The 18,031-nt window shown below is 44.3% G+C and overlaps 1 protein-coding gene across 1 annotated transcript in view; it reads right to left on the bottom strand.

Annotated features, from left to right (window-relative positions):
• The window catches only part of LOC126469599 (U-scoloptoxin(01)-Cw1a-like), a 34,679-nt gene extending 20,735 nt beyond the window's left edge, over positions 1-13,944 (bottom strand). The window contains exons 1-2 of the mRNA XM_050096722.1: positions 13,822-13,944; positions 11,595-11,660 (exon numbers count right to left, since the gene is read on the bottom strand). Coding sequence (XP_049952679.1) covers positions 11,595-11,660 — 66 coding nt within the window. The 5' untranslated portion in view covers positions 13,822-13,944. The remainder of the gene's footprint in view (positions 1-11,594; positions 11,661-13,821) is intronic.
• Positions 13,945-18,031: the final 4,087 nt, after the last annotated feature.

Below are 18,031 nucleotides of genomic sequence, written 5' to 3'. Positions count from 1 at the left end.
CACAATGTGTTGGGCAATGTCTCTAACACGCCTATCTACCACGTCACGTCGCTCTTTTCAGTTCTGAGTACACAGTGAATACGTAAAAATGCCTAGAACACCAGTGTCTCCCGCCAGGTAAAAAATGGAAGTGAGCGAATGGCAATGTTGGCCGGGAGGCCCCAGCTGGGGAAGTTCGGCCGCCAAGTGCAACTCTTATTTTAGTCGACACGACATTGGGCGACTTGCGTGCTGGTGATGAGGATGAAATGATGATGAGGACAACACAACACCCAGTCTACGAGCGGAGAAAATCTCCAACCCGGCCGGGAATCGAACCCGACCCCACTTGCTCAGGAGGCAAGCACGTTACCACCCAGCTAAGCAAGCGGACTACCGCCAGGTGTGGATGCCCGTTACGAGATATAGCCTGATTTTATGCAACCCCATATAACGCCCCTGTCATGCATTTCCTTCTTCATGACAGTTCTTGGCCTCACACTGCAGGGACAACGAGCGTGCCCCTGCAGCGTTTTTGTAGGAAGTGTTTGATCGACCACAAAACAGCCCCGACTTGGTTCCGTCTGACCTTCATCTCTGCTCACATGAACCGCTAGCTTTGAAGATAACTTTCTGGCACCGACAGCGAACCGCAGACCAGCGTAGAGAAATAGTGGAAAGCACGGGCGCCTACCTTCTATGACAAGGGTATTGGAAAGTTGGTAAAACGCTTCCACAGATGTTTGCGTAGGAGCGGCGACTATGAAGAGAAGTAGCTGGAAGATATAGCAAACTGTTGCAAATGAAATATTTTTATTTTCACTGTGGCTTCCATTTCGAGACCGATCGGACCTTACTTTTCGAAAAGCCCTCGTTTATTGAAGATTCTCTTCACAGAATAATAATTCCTGTTTAGAAATGAACTCTCCACTATGGGGTATGAAAGAAAGTAATCCGATAGATAAGGAAGACAAACTCAGCTTCACCATATGTAAAGCCAACCTTTGGCTCAAGAGAAATTCGTGGAAGGGGAACTCCAGTCACTTATGTGTGGAGGTCACTACTGAGGTAACACACCTTCGGCACCTCATCTTTGAGAATAGTGTGGGACTGGACCAAAGTGTAGCTTTATCAGTTCGTGTAGTGTGTATCCCTTGTTGATAAGGGAATATTAGACTCAAAAAACTAGATGAGTGAGTGTTCACGTCTACTCAGGTACCTGCAGCTGTATCCACTCAAGTGCAGAGCTCCCTCTTCTCACGTTATCCTGTCACACAAACATACACAGCCAAAGAAATACTCTTTATCAGGTTAAGTATCAGTTAACATCTGACAACTGGCGAGAAATGGGTCAGTTTCTTCTCTTTAACGTTATTTTCTTGTTCGTAAACAAATAAGCGTCTTTAAGTCCTTACAGTGACTTCGTCGAGACATACGGAATATCTGCTCACATTGATAAACATAGAGAAGCGAATCATCGACAGTATATTTTTTTTTTTTGCGTGCTATCATATTCGTAAAATGTTTTAGGTGAGCCGCAGAAATCTAAAATTGGTATGACCAAATGGAGGTTGAAGCCCTACTTTCCTGAGTGAGGAGCTCATGATCTTAAACAGTTTACCACCTTCGTTAGTTTGTGTTTGTCACATTTTCAGTGTGACACATAGAACATAAATTTTCAACTTCCTGCCAGGTAAAAGAATTCCACGTTCCGTACAATATTTCGACAGCTGCCCTAAATATCTTCACTATGTGCTGTGGTGTTGAGTTCGTTAATAAACTACAGCCAACCTATGCAGCGGAGCTCAGCGGTCACAGTTCGTAAAGAAGACGAGAACAGCCATCCAATACCGTGCAAAGAATAGACGCAATAACCCTGCTGAACACACAGTAGCCTCCGGTTCTTAGGTTATTATTATTGTTTCTCGTCGAGACATAATTGAGTCATTATAAAAACTTTTCTTAGGAGATCGGGAACTGAGATAAAATGTATGCATTTTACCGAATGTATCCTCTTCATGTAATTGATCCTCATTACCCTACTGCTACCTCCGAGTGTCCTGGAGACATACTGTTTCCATTTTTTATCTGTTTGAGGTCGCTTTAAACACAGTGTTAGGCTCGTAGAGTCTCACTTACGAAAATTCACATCCACGTATTGTAAAGCCACTATCTTTGTCAATACTCTTTCGACCACAAGCAATCGCTCGTTACGTATAGTTATACACTGAAGAGCCAGAGAAACTGGTACACCTGCTTAATATCGTATAGAGCCCCCGCGAGCGCACAGAAGTGCCGCAACACGACGTGGCATGGACTCGATTAATGTCTGAAGTAGTGCCGAAGGAAACTGACGCCATGAAACCTGCAGGGCTGTCCATAAATGCGTAAGAGTACGACGGGATGGAAATCTCTTCTGAACAGCACGTTGCAAGGCGTCCCAGATATACTCAATAATGTTCATGTCTGGAGAGTTTGGTGGGCAGCGCAAGTGTTTAAAGTCAGAAGAGTGTTCCTGAAGCCACTCTGTGGCATTCTGGACGGGGGGGGGGGGGGGGGGTGTCGCAATATCCTGCTGGAATTGCCCAAGTCCGTCGGAATGTACAATGGACATGAATGGATGCAGGTGATCAGACAGAATGCTTACGTACGTGTTATCTGCCAGAGACGTATCAGGGGTCCCATATCACTCCAACTACACACGCTACACCATTACAGAGCCTCCACCAGCTTGAACAATACCCTGCTGACGTGCAGGGTCTATGGATTCATGAGATTGCGCCCATACCCGTACACGTCCATCCGCTCGATACAATTTGAAAAGAGATTCGTCTGACCGGCCAGGCAGCCGGCCGGAGTGGCCGTGCGGTTCTAGGCGCTTCAGTTTGGAACCGCGTAACCGCTACGGTCGCAGGTTCGAATTTTGCCTCGGGCATGGATGTGTGTGATGTCCTTAGGTTAGTTAGGTTTAAGTAGTTCTAAGTTCTAGGGGACTGATGACCTCAGATGTTAAGTCCCATAATGCTCAGAGCCATTTGAACCAGCCAGACAACATGTTTCCAGTCACCAACAGCCCAATGTCGGTGTTAACGGGCCCAGGCGAGTCGTAAGGCTTTGCGCCGTGCAGTCATCAAGGGCACACGTGTGGGCTTTTCGGCTTCTAAAGCTCATATCGATGATGTTTCGTTGAATGGTTCGCACGCTAACCCTTCTTGATGGTCTAGCAGTGAAATTTGCACCAATTTGCGGAAGATTGCACTTCTGTCACGTTGAACGACTCTCTTCAGTCGTTATTGGTCCCGTTCTTGCAGGATCTTTTTCCAGCAGCAGCGATGTCGGAGATTTGATGTTTTACCGGATTCCTGCTATTCAAGGTACACTCATGAAATGTTCGTACGGGAAAATCCCCACTTCATCGCTACCTCGGAGGTGCTGTTTCCTATCGCTCGTGCACCGATTGTAACACCACGTTCAAACACACTTAAATCTTGATAACTTGCCATTGTAGCAGCAGTAACTGGTCTAACAATTGCGCTAGACACTAGCTATCTTATATAGGGCTTACCGACCGAAGCGCCGTATTCTGCCTGTGTACGTATCTCTGTATCTGAATACGCATGCCTATACCAGTTTCTTTGTCGCTTCGGTGTATAATCACGTTATAATGGTATGTAAAACTAAACTTACATCTCGGAGCAGTTCACTAGGGCGGGCTATGTGTCGCGAATTGTGCAAAACACAATCTGTCTAGGATACACTGGTCTGTCTATTCACGCACACTGAGCAATCATTTCAACCTTTAACTGTCCACGCGTTGCCATGTTATGGTAAGAAGAGTTTTAAGTCTTGGAAGTTGCTCACCGAATTCATGAACACTTAAGCGACAGTATTCGAGCATTAAACTGCTATCGTGAGACAATAAACATTGTAAGATCTGCCTCATAGTGATCCTCCGAAGTCGACAACACCATCCGATGGCTGCTATCTACGTAACGCGGAGGTACCCCAGGGAGACCACCACAGCAATGCGCGCTGTCTATTTAGGAGGCAACTGTGAGGCTGTATCGACCCAGACAATACGCAACCGTTTCCATACGAACAATTTAACCTGTGGGTGTCCATTACGAACAACATTACAAGCCTGCCGAGACTGTCGTGCGCGAAGTAGGCGGGCGTGGGAAGACCTGGTATTGAAACAGGATCATTGACGTCGGGTCCACTTTACCGACGAGACAGGATGTGTCTGTCGCGTGACCATCGTCGCAGAAGAGTGCGCAGAGAGCCAGGTACAAATGAATGTGTTAGGCATTTAGTCCCCCGGGTTAAGCTGGGAGCTACATCAGTCATGTTATGGGCCAGTATCATGTACGGATGTCAGGCAACTCCCATCGCTATCGAAGATAGTTCGAGAGTTGTGCTATACCTGGAAAAGGTCCTACAACTTATTGTCCAGTTCAAAAGCCCCCCTTTCAGCGATGAGTCGGTCTTTCAAGACGAAAACGCATGAACACATCGCGTACACCTCATGAACGTCCATCTCAAGAAGCCAGGGATGAAACGAATGCAGTGCCCTGCGGTATGTGTTCACAAGAGCCAGACTCAGCATGCTTGAGACCAACTGGCGACTGCAGTGTGTTGTCGCAGAGATCGTCCTCACAGAGTGCATGATCCCAGGAGACCCGCGGTCGAACAGTGGGATAATCTTCAATAGCAACGTCTGTTCTTGACACCATCCAAAGGAGTATCCAAGCATGTTATCCTGCACAGTGATTGTCAATACGGTACTGAATGTTAAGTAGAAGGAGATTTTGAATTTACAGGTATGCAAACGTGCCCTTTCGAACAGACTGCTTTTATTTTGTTTACGCTTTATTTTTATTTCACAGTAAAGTTATTACACTGCTTTGCAGAACGGAAGGGCGAGGTAGATAAAGTAACATAACATATTAATTAAACGGTAGAAATGAATGAAAGTAGTGCACAGAAAGCTGGGCGTCACATGGCGTGAGGTCAGCGTGACAATGCGTGATCGCTTCGAACAGCGCCAAAAGGGGCTGGCCCCACAAAACCAAGTAGTAGAAGGAACGGGAAAGGACAGTATGTGTCAATCAAAGAGTTACGTTGCGCCGTGGCACTGTTCTTCATTACAATAAGGCCCTGAGACGACATCTAAATGTCTTCGCACAGGAAAGAATGATCGGGAGACTAGAAGGAAGACATAGTGAGCCGAGTTTATCCCAGGAATTTGGTATTGGTCACAGCACTGTTTCACGTACATGGCGAGTGTTACAAACAACAGGTACTGCTGCCCGGAGTAGAGGAGGTGGTCGACCATTGTTAATTACTACAGTACGCTGTGGAACAGTCAAGAAGGGGCCTCGTCAAACGGCGGATGCAATTGCAACTACATTTAACAGGACTGCAAGGCTTGCAGTCTCACACTCCACAGCAGCACGGCGACTAAATCGCGGTGGTATCTTTGCCGACGACTAACTCGTCGTGTTCTGTTGACACCAGCACATCGGCGGCGCCGTTTACAGTGGTGCCAAGAAGTTAGGGACTGGACCAGCGAGAGGTGGAATCACCTGTTCTTCTCTGATGAAAGTAGTTTCAGTCTGAGTAGTGATTCTGGACGTACCCTAATACGGTGCGAACATGTAATGCATCTAGTAGCATTTCCGAACATGATCGTCTTGGTGGTGTAAGTGTTACGGTGCAGGGATGAATAATGTTGCATTGGCGTATTGACCTCAAAACCTCAAAATCTTTGAACACGGTACACTCGTCAACCAAAGTTTCTTTGACACTGTACTGCTTCCCGATGTTTGTCTTTCCAGGGATGTTTTCGGCCCTGACTTTATTTTTATGGATGACACTGCGTGATCGCTTCGAACAGCGCTGGTGGAAGAGCTCTTAGAACGAGAGGATATTCGGCGAGTGCAATGGTCTGCCCGTTCCCCCGACCTATATCCAATTGAGCACTTGTAGAATGCGGTGGGGAGGCGTATTACAGCACTTCCACACACCCTAAAGGTCACCCAGCAGTTGTCAGCGACGCTTGTAGAGGAATAGAACGCCCTGCCACAAGAACTCCTTAGGATCCTTGTGGCCAACGTGGTAGTACGTTTCAGAGCACGCATTGCTCTCCGTGATGCTCACACACCCTATCTTGAAGCATGTATCGCCTGTTGTAATGTTCAGAGGGCCATCATAAACTGCAGTGACTTCAGAGTAATTATTATCTTTGAATAAAAGTACCTTTAGATTTCGTTTCATTGGAAATTTCTTTCAGTTACCTTCTGTATTATACTGTGGCAGATATTTCTGTGTATCGTCCAAGTTTTATCGACCTTCGTGTCTTTTTAGTGACACATTTTGCGTGAGTTATTTTCGTCCTTAATTTTTGAGCACCAGCGTATTTTTTGGTTCCATAAGATTTAGCCTTTCATTCTTTGCTCTCCTAAAATCTAAGCCCATGCACGTTTGCAGACCCGCAAGTTGGACAAAACTTTAGTGAGCAGTTTATTACGCCTCGTTGTTTGTTGTTATTGTTTACAATCAGAATTTTTATAACTGTCCAATAGCATAACCAGTTACGACGTAGAGTGCATAACCATTGCTGAAGCTAATATACAAATGAATTTATATGCATGTATATTAAATAAACGGCAGCAAAACGACCTGATGAAATTAACGTTATGGAAGCCAAACAAAGTTCAACTCCAGATCTTTTTCGTATGTTAATGTTCAGCAGACTATTAGAGACTATACGTTTCTTATTTTGACAAGAACGAAGTGATCTTCTGAGTGGAGCTGTCACTGAGTTTGGCAGCCGATTTTTAGACGATAAGAGATTCCTATAGATTACCTGGGCCAGTATTCGAAACACAATTCGCAGGAATAGAATTACAACGAGTTGTTCTCTGAGCTGCCTTTCTAGTCAAAATCGCAGCATTTCATTAAGAACAGCAGCCAATTTGTACGCTAAAAAATTGTCAGTGGTCAACGAGTTTGTATGCACTGGCGATGGACATACGTATTAAGGTGGCTCCACAGCCATCGCGCTGCGCTTCGCTTCACTGCCCCCGGCACAAATCTGATGTTTGTGGACGCGCAGCTGGTTCAGTTAGTAACTGCGCACTGTCTAAGATGGAGCGAGGCAAAATAGTACGTTCAGCGTTTATTGTGCTGTGCCATCATGTAAAAACAACAAGAAACAGTTGCCAACAACGAATAATCCAAATATTAAAATGTGGGAGAACGTTTGACGCGAAAAATCTTTTCACTTAAATAACTGCAGGCAGTAACGGACATTTCGATAGTATTTATCGAATGTTATTCAAAGATTCAAATATCGCATCACTCTAGCGGAACCAGCAAAAATAAAGAAGGGTACAAATAACAGGATCGCTTACAAAGAGAAATTCGCAATAAACTTGGACTTTTTACAGTAGAGATTCATCCGCAAGCTGTATGTCTGTTGAAAGTTATCGAGCAAAGTATAGTAACTATCGACAGTGATGTTTGTACGGTTCGCACTCATGCACTGAACATAAATGTCTTATGGCGTTACTAGCTGGTATATCCCAAAGGGTGTGTCCAGCTGCCTATCGGTAAGAAAAACACTTTTTCCACGCACATTGGGCTCTTTCCTCGCGGATATGTGAGAGTGGCGTTGTATGCGTATTTGTAGAGCGTAGATGAGTTTGATGGATGCGTGTATAGGGTGGTGCTATGTTTGTGTTATATGATGACGAGAGAAGGGAGAGGATGAAAGCCGGTGCTGGCACATAACCTACGCCTCTAGAATAGCACCAAGAAGGCGCCGAACGTAACGTCCCCATACGATGGATGGATCACTATCAGTAGTGTCATATGCCCTCACTTCATGAGCAGAGGTGTTTGGACTTTAATCCAGAACATTGGCGCAAAAACTGCTGATCATTAAGTTTACGCCACCGCCTCTCTTTCCCTTGCCAGTCAATTGAAAATTTACTTCATCACCAGGACTCGAACCGCTTACCTCCGCGTCGACCGCCACCGCACACTGGTGCATTCGCGAGCTCGGTAACGGAGGCGGGTAATGATGCTGTGGCAGCCTTTGTAAAGGCAATTTTTGCTCGTGAAGTCACCTTGCAACAGAGCGCGTCAACGATCCCTGAAAAGCCGTCTAAATGCACAGCTCACGAACGAACCACACACTTTGATGAAATGATAGTGGATCGAGTTTACCAGTTTACGGCGCAGCTCAGTTTGGTGGACTATACCGTCAACAACACCAACGCCTCACGACTCGTAACCATTTAGGAAGGCTGCGCGTTCTGTGAGGACGCACCTTTAGATCGCAAGGTTCCGGAAGGGAGAGATGGACTGCCATACGTTTTCAGAACTTCTCCGTAAGTACTACGCTCGAACTGTTTTCGATGATTCTTTAAGTAAAAAGTTAGATATTTGAAAGTCTCGTCGTAGACGAAGATATCAGAAAACGATCACATTCTCAGCCGGACAAGAAAGTGGGACGGATTCGCCAGCAGGTTTACTGAAGGCATCGTCCTGGAAATTTACAGGTCTGGTTTACGTAAAGCACGAAAATCTAGAATCAGACAGGCCAGTAGAAGATTTGAACACGGCTCCTCTCTCGAAAAAGATAGGAAAGAAGATTAAGTTTTGACGCACCGTCGTTGACGCTGTAATTGGAGTCAGCACGAGAGTATATTAGGAAAGGCTGAGGAATGAAATAGGACATGTTCTTTTCAAAGGAATCGTCTCGTCGATAGGTTTAACTGATTTAGAAAAACAACTTAAAGCTTTGATCTGGATGACAGAACAGGGTCTTAAGAACCTGTAGTCACGAATGCGACTACTGTATTTGAACTACTGCACCACCTCGTTCGGTTATTGTCTCGAATCCAGTGCCTCACCTGCATTGCCGTATTGTTCGGTGTCGACACGAAGAAACTTGTTAAGCCAGACCATCATCGTAATGATTCTCACACCCCTGCCGTATGGGTTTAATAATTGTCCTGCAGCACAAAGCCATTGATAGTAGGAAAGACATTAGCCTTGAAGGTAGATTGTGTCTTCCTAGATTTCAGAAAGGCATGCGACATTGTATCACATGATTGAGTACGAAGAAGTTATCGTCATATGGAGTAACGTCACACATATACGACTAGGTCGACGAATATTTGACTACAAAAACCCAGTACGTTACAATGGACGGTGAAAGTTCCTCAGAAATGAAAGTAACATTGAGTGTGCCCAAGGAAGCGTAATAGGACGTCTGATGTTTTCAGTATAAGTAAACGATTTATCAGACAGATTTAACAGCACTTTAAGATTGTTCGCTGACAGTTCTGCAGTATAAAAAAAAATATCATCGTTGGACGACCGTAAGGAATCTTAGAAAAACTTGCACAACATTTTCACTTAGACTAATGAATGGCACCTCCCTTTAAATGAGATAAGCGTAAAATACTGTCTATAACAATGAAAAAGAACCCAGTAGTATCAGATTAACAATTAGTGGTGAGCATCTTGAACATTCACATCATTATACTAAGAAGTGATAGTAAATAGGACGATCTCGCAATATCAGTATTATGGAAAGCCAATGGAAGGCTTAAATCTAATGGAAATGTTCCGGGAAAGTGCTCCGGGAAAGTGCAATACACATGTAAAGGAAGTCGCATCCGAAATGACAGTGAAGTCAATTCTAGAGACTGTTCCAGTGTTTTGGAGTATTTATCAAGTAGGCATGACAACAGATATCGAACAAATTCAGACACATGCTACTAGGATCGTAACAAGTCTGTATAGACCATAAGAAAATGTGACATAAATGCTCGTGGAACTGAAAAGGGAACCCCTGGATGAAAGATGACATAGTTCTCCCGAAATCTTGTAGAGTAAATTTAGAGAACCTGTTTTCAAATATGACTGTACAACCATTATGCTACCACTGTCGTATATATAGCGTAGGCATCATACTACATTAGGCTATGTACAGATGTATATACATGGTGGTCAGGAACAGCCTGAAAAGCTTGTAAGAGTGTTGCAGGGTAGGCTACGCTGAGAAATAACTGCTAAGAGAAAAATTCGATACGTTGTCCCGTTTCCGAATTAATTAGCATTCGTGTTAGCCCATCAGGAATTTGCACGCGCAAATTCTAGCGGCTCGCCCGAGACGGCGTCGCGAAACGTGTTCGTCATTTGGTTTCCTAAAACCGAACTAGAGAGCGGTACAAAAATTGGACATGGGACAATAATAAGGCTCGAACCCAAGCCAAAGGTTGAGCAGTCTCGTGAGAACAGCTGACACTAATTGTATGCGGCGGGCCGCTGGTATTTGCGCTCGCAACGTCCTGATTGGTTAAATTAAATGCTAATCAACTCGGAAACGGGGCAACGTATCGAATTTTTTTTCTGAACAGTTGTTTCTCAGGATAACCTACCCTGCAACACCTTTACATGTCTCTTTCCCCCACTTTGGACGCAAATGAAACAGGAAAGAAAATCGATTATATTGGTACGGTGTACCCTAGCTATACACTGCACAGTCGCTTGCAGAGTATATATGTAGATGTAGATGCGGAAGGGCTGCACGTGGTCAGTAATAATGTGGACGTAACCTAAAGCTTCCAAGGTGTCTTCTTTAAGAACCACAATACTATTACCGCCAGCGTATATAAATTACGTCGAGTGTGCATTCTCTTGGAATACGGAGTATCATACCACTACTATCGAGCGAGGTGACCAATCAATTAGCAAACTGGGGGGAGCAATGATCAACTTGTCACCTGATCATTTAAGTCAATATTTTTCTCTGTTTCCCTAACATACTTCAGTTGAATGACGAGATCGTTCCGTTGGAAAGTCAATAGCTGATTTCTTGGCCCATCCTTCTGTAACGAAAAATGGAAGATTAGGGTTCGTTTACTTTCCGGGCGACCTGGATGTCACTAGACACTAAGCACAATCTCAGATAGGGCAAAGACGGAGATGGAAATTGAATGTGACCTTTTCAAAGGTACCTTCGTAGTGATTATCTTCAACGATTTAATGAAATAATAAAATGTTTAACTCTTAATGGATGGTCGGAGATTGGAATCCCATTCCTCTCGTATGCGAGTATAGCGGCTTAACCACTGCGCTAGCTCGCTCGGTATCTTTGTATTCCGTCATTTATGACCTCGTTGTCAACGGCATCTTAAACTTCCATCCTGCATTTCCATTGTCCCATGGGAAAACCACGAAGTTTCCGTGCCCAGCCAACTCCGGCAATAGATTCGATGTTGGCTCAACACAGTCGCAGGGTGTAGTTGAGCCAACAAGTATACAAATAGGGATATGTCACTGTGTGCTCCAGGACAATTTTGGCGTGAAACTTATGAGTGCAAGAACTTAGCATATTAGACCAGTTGAATACTATTCAGTTATCTTCCATGTGAATGATCTCGTGTGACTTGACCACACAATTGAAAAAAAGAAGACTTAAAAAGAAACAGTGGAAGAGGAGTTAGCAAAAATGTTATCCAGTGCGGAACAACGACAATAGAAAATGCTGTGAAGAATAGTGATCAGTATAAAAGTGAGAAACAATGTCAGCTTACCGCCAAGGCTAAGCACGCCGCAGACACGAGCAACACGAAAGCCGAAAAACTGCACCACTGCGCCATCTGGGAACAATCAGTTAATAAGTAATTAAAATTAACTATTCTAGAGACTACTATTACAGAAAAAAATGTTGAAGTTCTCAGCTATAGTCCTTAACATGAATCGGAAAGTAATTTCTAATCTGATACATTACACTGTAAGTACACATACTTATAAAATAGAGAGACAAAATTATGTGGACACTCTGGCTGTTTTAAATTCTCATCTAATTATGTCAACTTAGATCATGAAGTACAACAGAAATTGCGTTTCACCCATTGTTATAACGGAGCTCTGCAGCGAGGAAAGAACCTGCAGTAGCTCGTTACAGAGGGCAAAAACATCCACTGCATTCTGCAAACTGATATGACACAAAGGAAAGGATAACTAATGAAAACATCCACCGGTCGCAAATGCATGTATTCCTGCAGTTAACTCAACCATTTTTCAAATGCACATTGGTGCCTTGGTTTCTACAGCGATATACGCAGCTGCTGTGATGCAAAAGTCAGAAACTACATTTTGTAAAGTATCTGATGCACATGGTGATTATAATTAAACTTTCGCTACTTGAGACAGTGTAGACGGGAAACTATTCACTCTGTTGGTACCAAACTTTATAGTAGTGATATTCAGACTGTACTCTCCGGGTTTGCGTTGTTAGGCGCCGGTGTTGGTGCAGCGACGTAGGAAGGAAACAAAAGCATCAGTGTGCGTTATAGTTGCAGACGTCAACGTGTGTTTGGACAAACTGAGCACGGCTTTACTTGCAAAGCTGTTTTATCGAAACAACAATAATAGTTGTGCTGCTCTTCGTGAGTATCGGCGCATTAAGGGAATACGTAGAGGTACTTTTCGTGCACAGTTGTTAAAGAATACGATTCGTAATTTTGAATTAACGGGCGATATCGGGATTGTTCCTGGGAGAGGCCAACGGCCAATTGCGCCACTAATTGTTGAGGAAGTTAACTGTTGGCATGGCTAAGAAAGCTGGACGGCATGTGCAATCTTCAAGCAGAGCACGAGCTGTGTCGTGGCAGATAAACATTCCTTGGTGCACCGTTCGAAAAGGGCTGCGAGCAGTTGTGAAATAGTGTCTCTAGTGAGGTTCCAGGCTCTCGTGGATGTAGATGGTCGTCATATTGAGCAACGTTTGTAACCTGGAACGTAAACTTGGTCGCACTTAACAAACGTTACCCCTATACAATACGACTTAAAAACGTATTATCTTCTGCATTCGTTACGAAAATGATAAGTGATAGCTGCAATACTTATTATAGTGTTCAAAGTAATTGCTACCATAGACGTCATGACCCACAAGTGCTCTCGAGCCCGTTAGTTCCAACATTTTTTTTTCTGTGCAACAGCACCATACGCAGTAAACTCTCGTTATGTTATGTCCATTATATCTCCGTGATTTTTGCTTGGAACAGAGTTTCGATAAAGTAACGGGCGTTTCTGTATATCGTCAGTCAAAGTGCTCTAACGAATTCGTAACCAAAAAGTTGTTAGAAAAATCCGAACAAGAAGGTGATTCATGTGAAAACCTCATACATATATCCATTAACTACCACAAATATAATCGGATTCCCGTTCATGGCTGTACACTTCCTATTCGCTTGACAAGGCACTAACGAAAAACGCTCTGGTTCAAGCCACCGAGAAAGAAGTTTAAAGAAGTTTGCTACCACTGCTATGAGACACACGTAGCAACCCTTACTACAGATTTCTACACACATGAAGCACTTGTAACTAAAATTGTCCATAAACTGCCTGCTAGGAGATTTGATTAAAAATTTTCATTATAAAAGAAATTAGAATAATAAATCTTTTGATGAACACGATTTGAAGCTTGGAGACAAAATATTACTGCAAATAATCCATCTGAGCAAGATCAGAGCAAAGAAACAGGACCAGACATTAAAATTCCTGTTCTTGTATACTCTTTTGAATACGTATCCAAATATGCATCACTACTCTGTATCCCCGTTTTAAAAATCAGTCCCGAAGATTGATTTGGAACCAATAGATAGTGAGAAGCATCTCAACGTGGGCACCGAATATCTGAACACGCATTCTAAAGGTCGCACACGCAGCTTCTAGCACGCACAGTCACGAAGGAAGTCTGCATTCCGCGGCACAACCGTCCAATGCTCCTCGGGTGCGCAGTCTAGCAGAAAATACCTCTGAAGCTGTCCTGGCTGCGGGCTGCGGGTTGCTCGACTGGACGCCGCTCCTCTGAGGATGCGCCTTGCCGTGGGGATGAGGAGAGAGCTATCTCACTCGCGTTTATATACGGAGTCCGCGCGCTCTCACGGAAACTCGGAGGTGGTTGGCGTAACTGCAAACGTTGCCCCACACAAGGTCGAGGGAGGGAGGTCACACTCGTTTCGCGACCCTCCCCCTCCCGCGTTTCCTCGGACTCGCTGGACACCGACCAAATTGGAGCGGCGGCGGCTACGTCGGGCGTCACGGAACAATCCCGTTGACACTCGCCCGTGTAAAGTGGGTTGCATTATCCCAGTTCTGTGCCGTTGGCAGAACTGATATACTCGACTTTTAATGGCAAGCGGTTAACATGATAACATTCTCTTACACTTTATGTGCGACTGTTGGGATACGACTACTGCTTTGTGTTTAAGTCTTTTGAGATATGGATTTTAACGTGAACTGTTCGCATTAATACTCTGCGTCGTCTTTGTTAACGAATTACTCTCTCCTACACAACTGCTCAGTCGCTGAGCGGAAACTTCAGCCAATAAGTCTTTTGAGATATGGATTTTAACGTGAACTGTTCGCATTAATACTCTGCGTCGTCTTTGAAAAACGAATTACTCTCTCTTACACAACTGCTCAGTCGCTGAGCGGAAACTTCAGCGTAGAGTCAATAACCTGTCTATAACCTTCCAAACTAAAATATTTACAGATTTACGTTAATTTATGCTGTGTATAAATTGTTAGAGATTACGTAGTTCAGTATGTCGGCAAGGTGAAAAGTCTTCTATCTAGCTGTATTTTTTCGGTTCATAAATTCTCTTACTTCTCGATGTCGTCACCCTATAGGTAAATGTACCTTATGAAAAAAAAAAAAAAAAATCAGTCAGCAGATTTCATCCCTGAAGTGCAATTCTGGAACTTCTCAAAAACGAACCATTAATAAAGATAGCTGCGACCATTCACTTATGAAGTGTTTCTTCACTTTAATGAATTAGTTTTAGAACCTTTTCAGGTTCAGCTTCAGGTGAGGCATGCAGAAGTTCGCGTATTTATACCGGGGTGCTGAATGACTCATTCGTTTTCTAAGTTCTATATTTTCCAAAGTACTGCATGTACTCATATGACTGATTCATAGACAGAACAGTAAACTCACCGAGTTTGCATTGCCGGCCGGAGTGGCCGAGCGGTTCTAGGCTCTTCAGTCTGGAACCGCGCGACCGCTACAGTCGCAGGTTCGAATCCTGCCTCGGGCATGGATGTGTGTGATGTCCTTAGGTTAGTTAGGTTTAAGTAGTACTAAGTTCTAGGGGACTGATGACCTCAGATGTTAAGTCCCATAGTGCTCAGAGCCATTTGAACCATTTTCGAGTTTGCATTGCGCCCCACAGTTGGCATTACGAGTTCATGGCTACATAGCTAGAAAAGAGTTTTTGTGTGTTGGAATGTGTGAGCTGTTTATCTGTTACAACAGTGCAGTGCGCATTTATAACCAATTACGATAAAGAACTGCCATGTAACCACAGCACCGTGCTTTGGTATCGACAATTTAGGGACGCTGTTTCATTGCCCTGTGAACAGAAAAGCACCGGCCGACCAAGTTTGAAGATTTTGCGACGGCCGTTGCAACCGTACCGTCTGCAGTTCGTCCAACAATTACAACCGGAAGATTATGGCTGCCACCTTCAGTTTCGCATCACAATGCAGGCAGCACTTGAGGATGAACCTATCGTCCCCAAGCTGACATTCAGCGACGAAGCAACGTCTCATTTATCTGTAAACGTTAATCGCCACAATGTGAGGGTGTGGAACACTGAAAATAGTCGCCGAAGGTTGATATTTTCTATGCAGTGTTGCAGTCGAAGCTGCTTGGGCTGTTTTTCTTCTGTGAGAACACTGTGACGAGTACCTCTTACGCTGATATGTTGCGGTTGTGGTTGTTTCCATAACTGTCTGCTGATTTCGAGAATTTCAGCTTCCAATAACATGGGGTACCGCCTCGTTGGAGCATCAATGTTCTTCTGTATCTGAACGAGTAACTTCAGCATTGTTGGATTGAGCGTAGTGGTGAAGATGATGTGGCTCTGCTCTCTAGTCCCCCCCCCCCCCCCCCCCCCGGTCGCTTGAACTGACACCTTGTGTCTTTTTCAGCTGGGGTTACGTTAAGAACCGTGAATACGTGACCCCTTTGCGAAGAACACTGGTGCAGCTCAGAGAATGTGAGAACTCATTTTTGTAGGGTGCAGAATGTAAATTTGATGACAGTTTTGAACATGCCTGTCTTTCGGCAACCGTATATAAATTTCAGCGGAAAAGTAACACAATCAACCGGTTGTAAACAATTTTTTAGTACATTGACCTAGGTTTCGACGCCTCTAAGGATGTCTTCATCAGAATGACATTTTTGAATCTTTATACTTCGATACAGCCTTACATACCTGGCGCGGTAGAAATATTACCGTTTTGAACGTGGCTGTCTTTATTTGCAACCTATCGGCTGTGTTATTTCTCCGTTGAAACCTAAATACGGTTGCTGAAAGACAGCCATATTCAAAAGTTTAAGATTCCTACCGGCCCAGGTATCAAAATATAAAGACATAATATTTAATTCTGAGAAGACATCCTTAGAGGTGTCGAAACGTAAGTCAGTGTATTAAAAAATTATTTGCAACCGTTTGGCTGAGTTATTTCTCCGTTGTAAATTTGCTGTCTATTCATTGCATCAGTTGTATTTTTACACGTAATGCTTTCGAAAATATAGAACTTAGGGAACGAATCAATCATTTATACGAAGGGTGTTCAATAGGTAACTCAATACTGTTTTTTCTGAAAGCAGGTTGTTTGTGTTGAGGATTCCAATACACGATACCATTACCCACTCCATTGATGATAAAATCGTATTTTTCCAAATAATCTCCATTTAATGTGACTACCTTAAGCTATCTTACTGGCGTAGCGCCGGCCGGAGTGGCCGAGCGGTTCTAGGCGCTACAGTCTGGAACCGCGCGACCGCTACAGTCGCATGTTCGAATCCTGCCTCGGGCATGGATGTGTGTGATGTCCTTAGGTTAATTAGCGTTAAGTAGTTCTAAGTTCTATGGGACTGATGACCTCAGATGTTAAGTCCCATAGTGCTGAGAACCATTTGAACCATTTTGAACTGGGGGAGCTTGTATGTTCACACGATAGCACTCTACTGGTCGACGTCGGAGCCAGTGTCTTGCTGTGTCAGTAACCTCCCCGTCTTCCATGCACTGCTTCCTGCTGAGTGCAGCCCTCATTGGGCCAAACAGATGGAAGTTGGAAGTTGCGAGATCCGCGCTGAAAGATGGATGAGGAAGAACAGTCCAATGCAGTCTTGTGAGCTCCTCTCGGATGTGCAGACTTGTGTGAAGCCTTGTGTTGTCATGGCGAAGGAGAAGTTCGTTAGCATTTTTGTGGCGACGAAAAGGATGAAGTCGTTACTTTAATTTCCTGAAAGTAGCCAGTACACTTGAGAATTGATCGTTGCACCATGAGGGAGGACATCAAACAGAATAACACCTTCAGAGTCCCAGAAGTCCGTCACCATGACTCTATAGGCTGCGGGTGTGGCTTTGAACTTTTTCTTCAGAGGAGAAGTGGTGTGGTGCCACTACATGAACTGGCATTTCCGGATCGAAGTGATAAACCCATGTTTCATCGCCTATGACAATGTTCGACAAACGACTGTCACTATCAGCGTCATAACACGCAAGTAATTCCGCACAGATAGTTCTTCGTTGCACTTTATAGTCTTCTGTTAGGCGGCGAGGAATCCAGCGGGAATACACATTTCAGTACCCTAAATGGTAGAGGAGTGTGTCAGCATAACCAACAGAGATGTCCCTTTGAGTAGCAGGGTGTTTTATTGCGATCCGCCGACCACCTTGAATGAGAGTGTCTGCACGTTCCAATACTGCGGGAGTCATAGCTGTGTGCGACCGGCCGGCACGTGAAAGATCGGACAGGTTTGCACGACCTTGTTGCGATTATGATAAACCCTCGCCCAACAACTCACCGTGCTTTTGCTCACTGCCAGATCCCCGTAGACATTCTGCAAGTGTTTATAAATATTTCCGATTCTCTGGTTTCACGACAAAAGAAGTCAATGACAGCTCTCTACTTGGAACGCACCTCCGTTACAGACGCCATTTTCAAG

This window comes from Schistocerca serialis, chromosome 3 (genome assembly GCF_023864345.2).
Source record: "Schistocerca serialis cubense isolate TAMUIC-IGC-003099 chromosome 3, iqSchSeri2.2, whole genome shotgun sequence".
In the NCBI taxonomy this organism is placed as follows: Eukaryota; Metazoa; Arthropoda; class Insecta; order Orthoptera; family Acrididae; genus Schistocerca; species Schistocerca serialis.
Note: the sequence above shows the minus strand (reverse complement) of the source record. Positions and strands in the feature narration are given on the sequence as shown.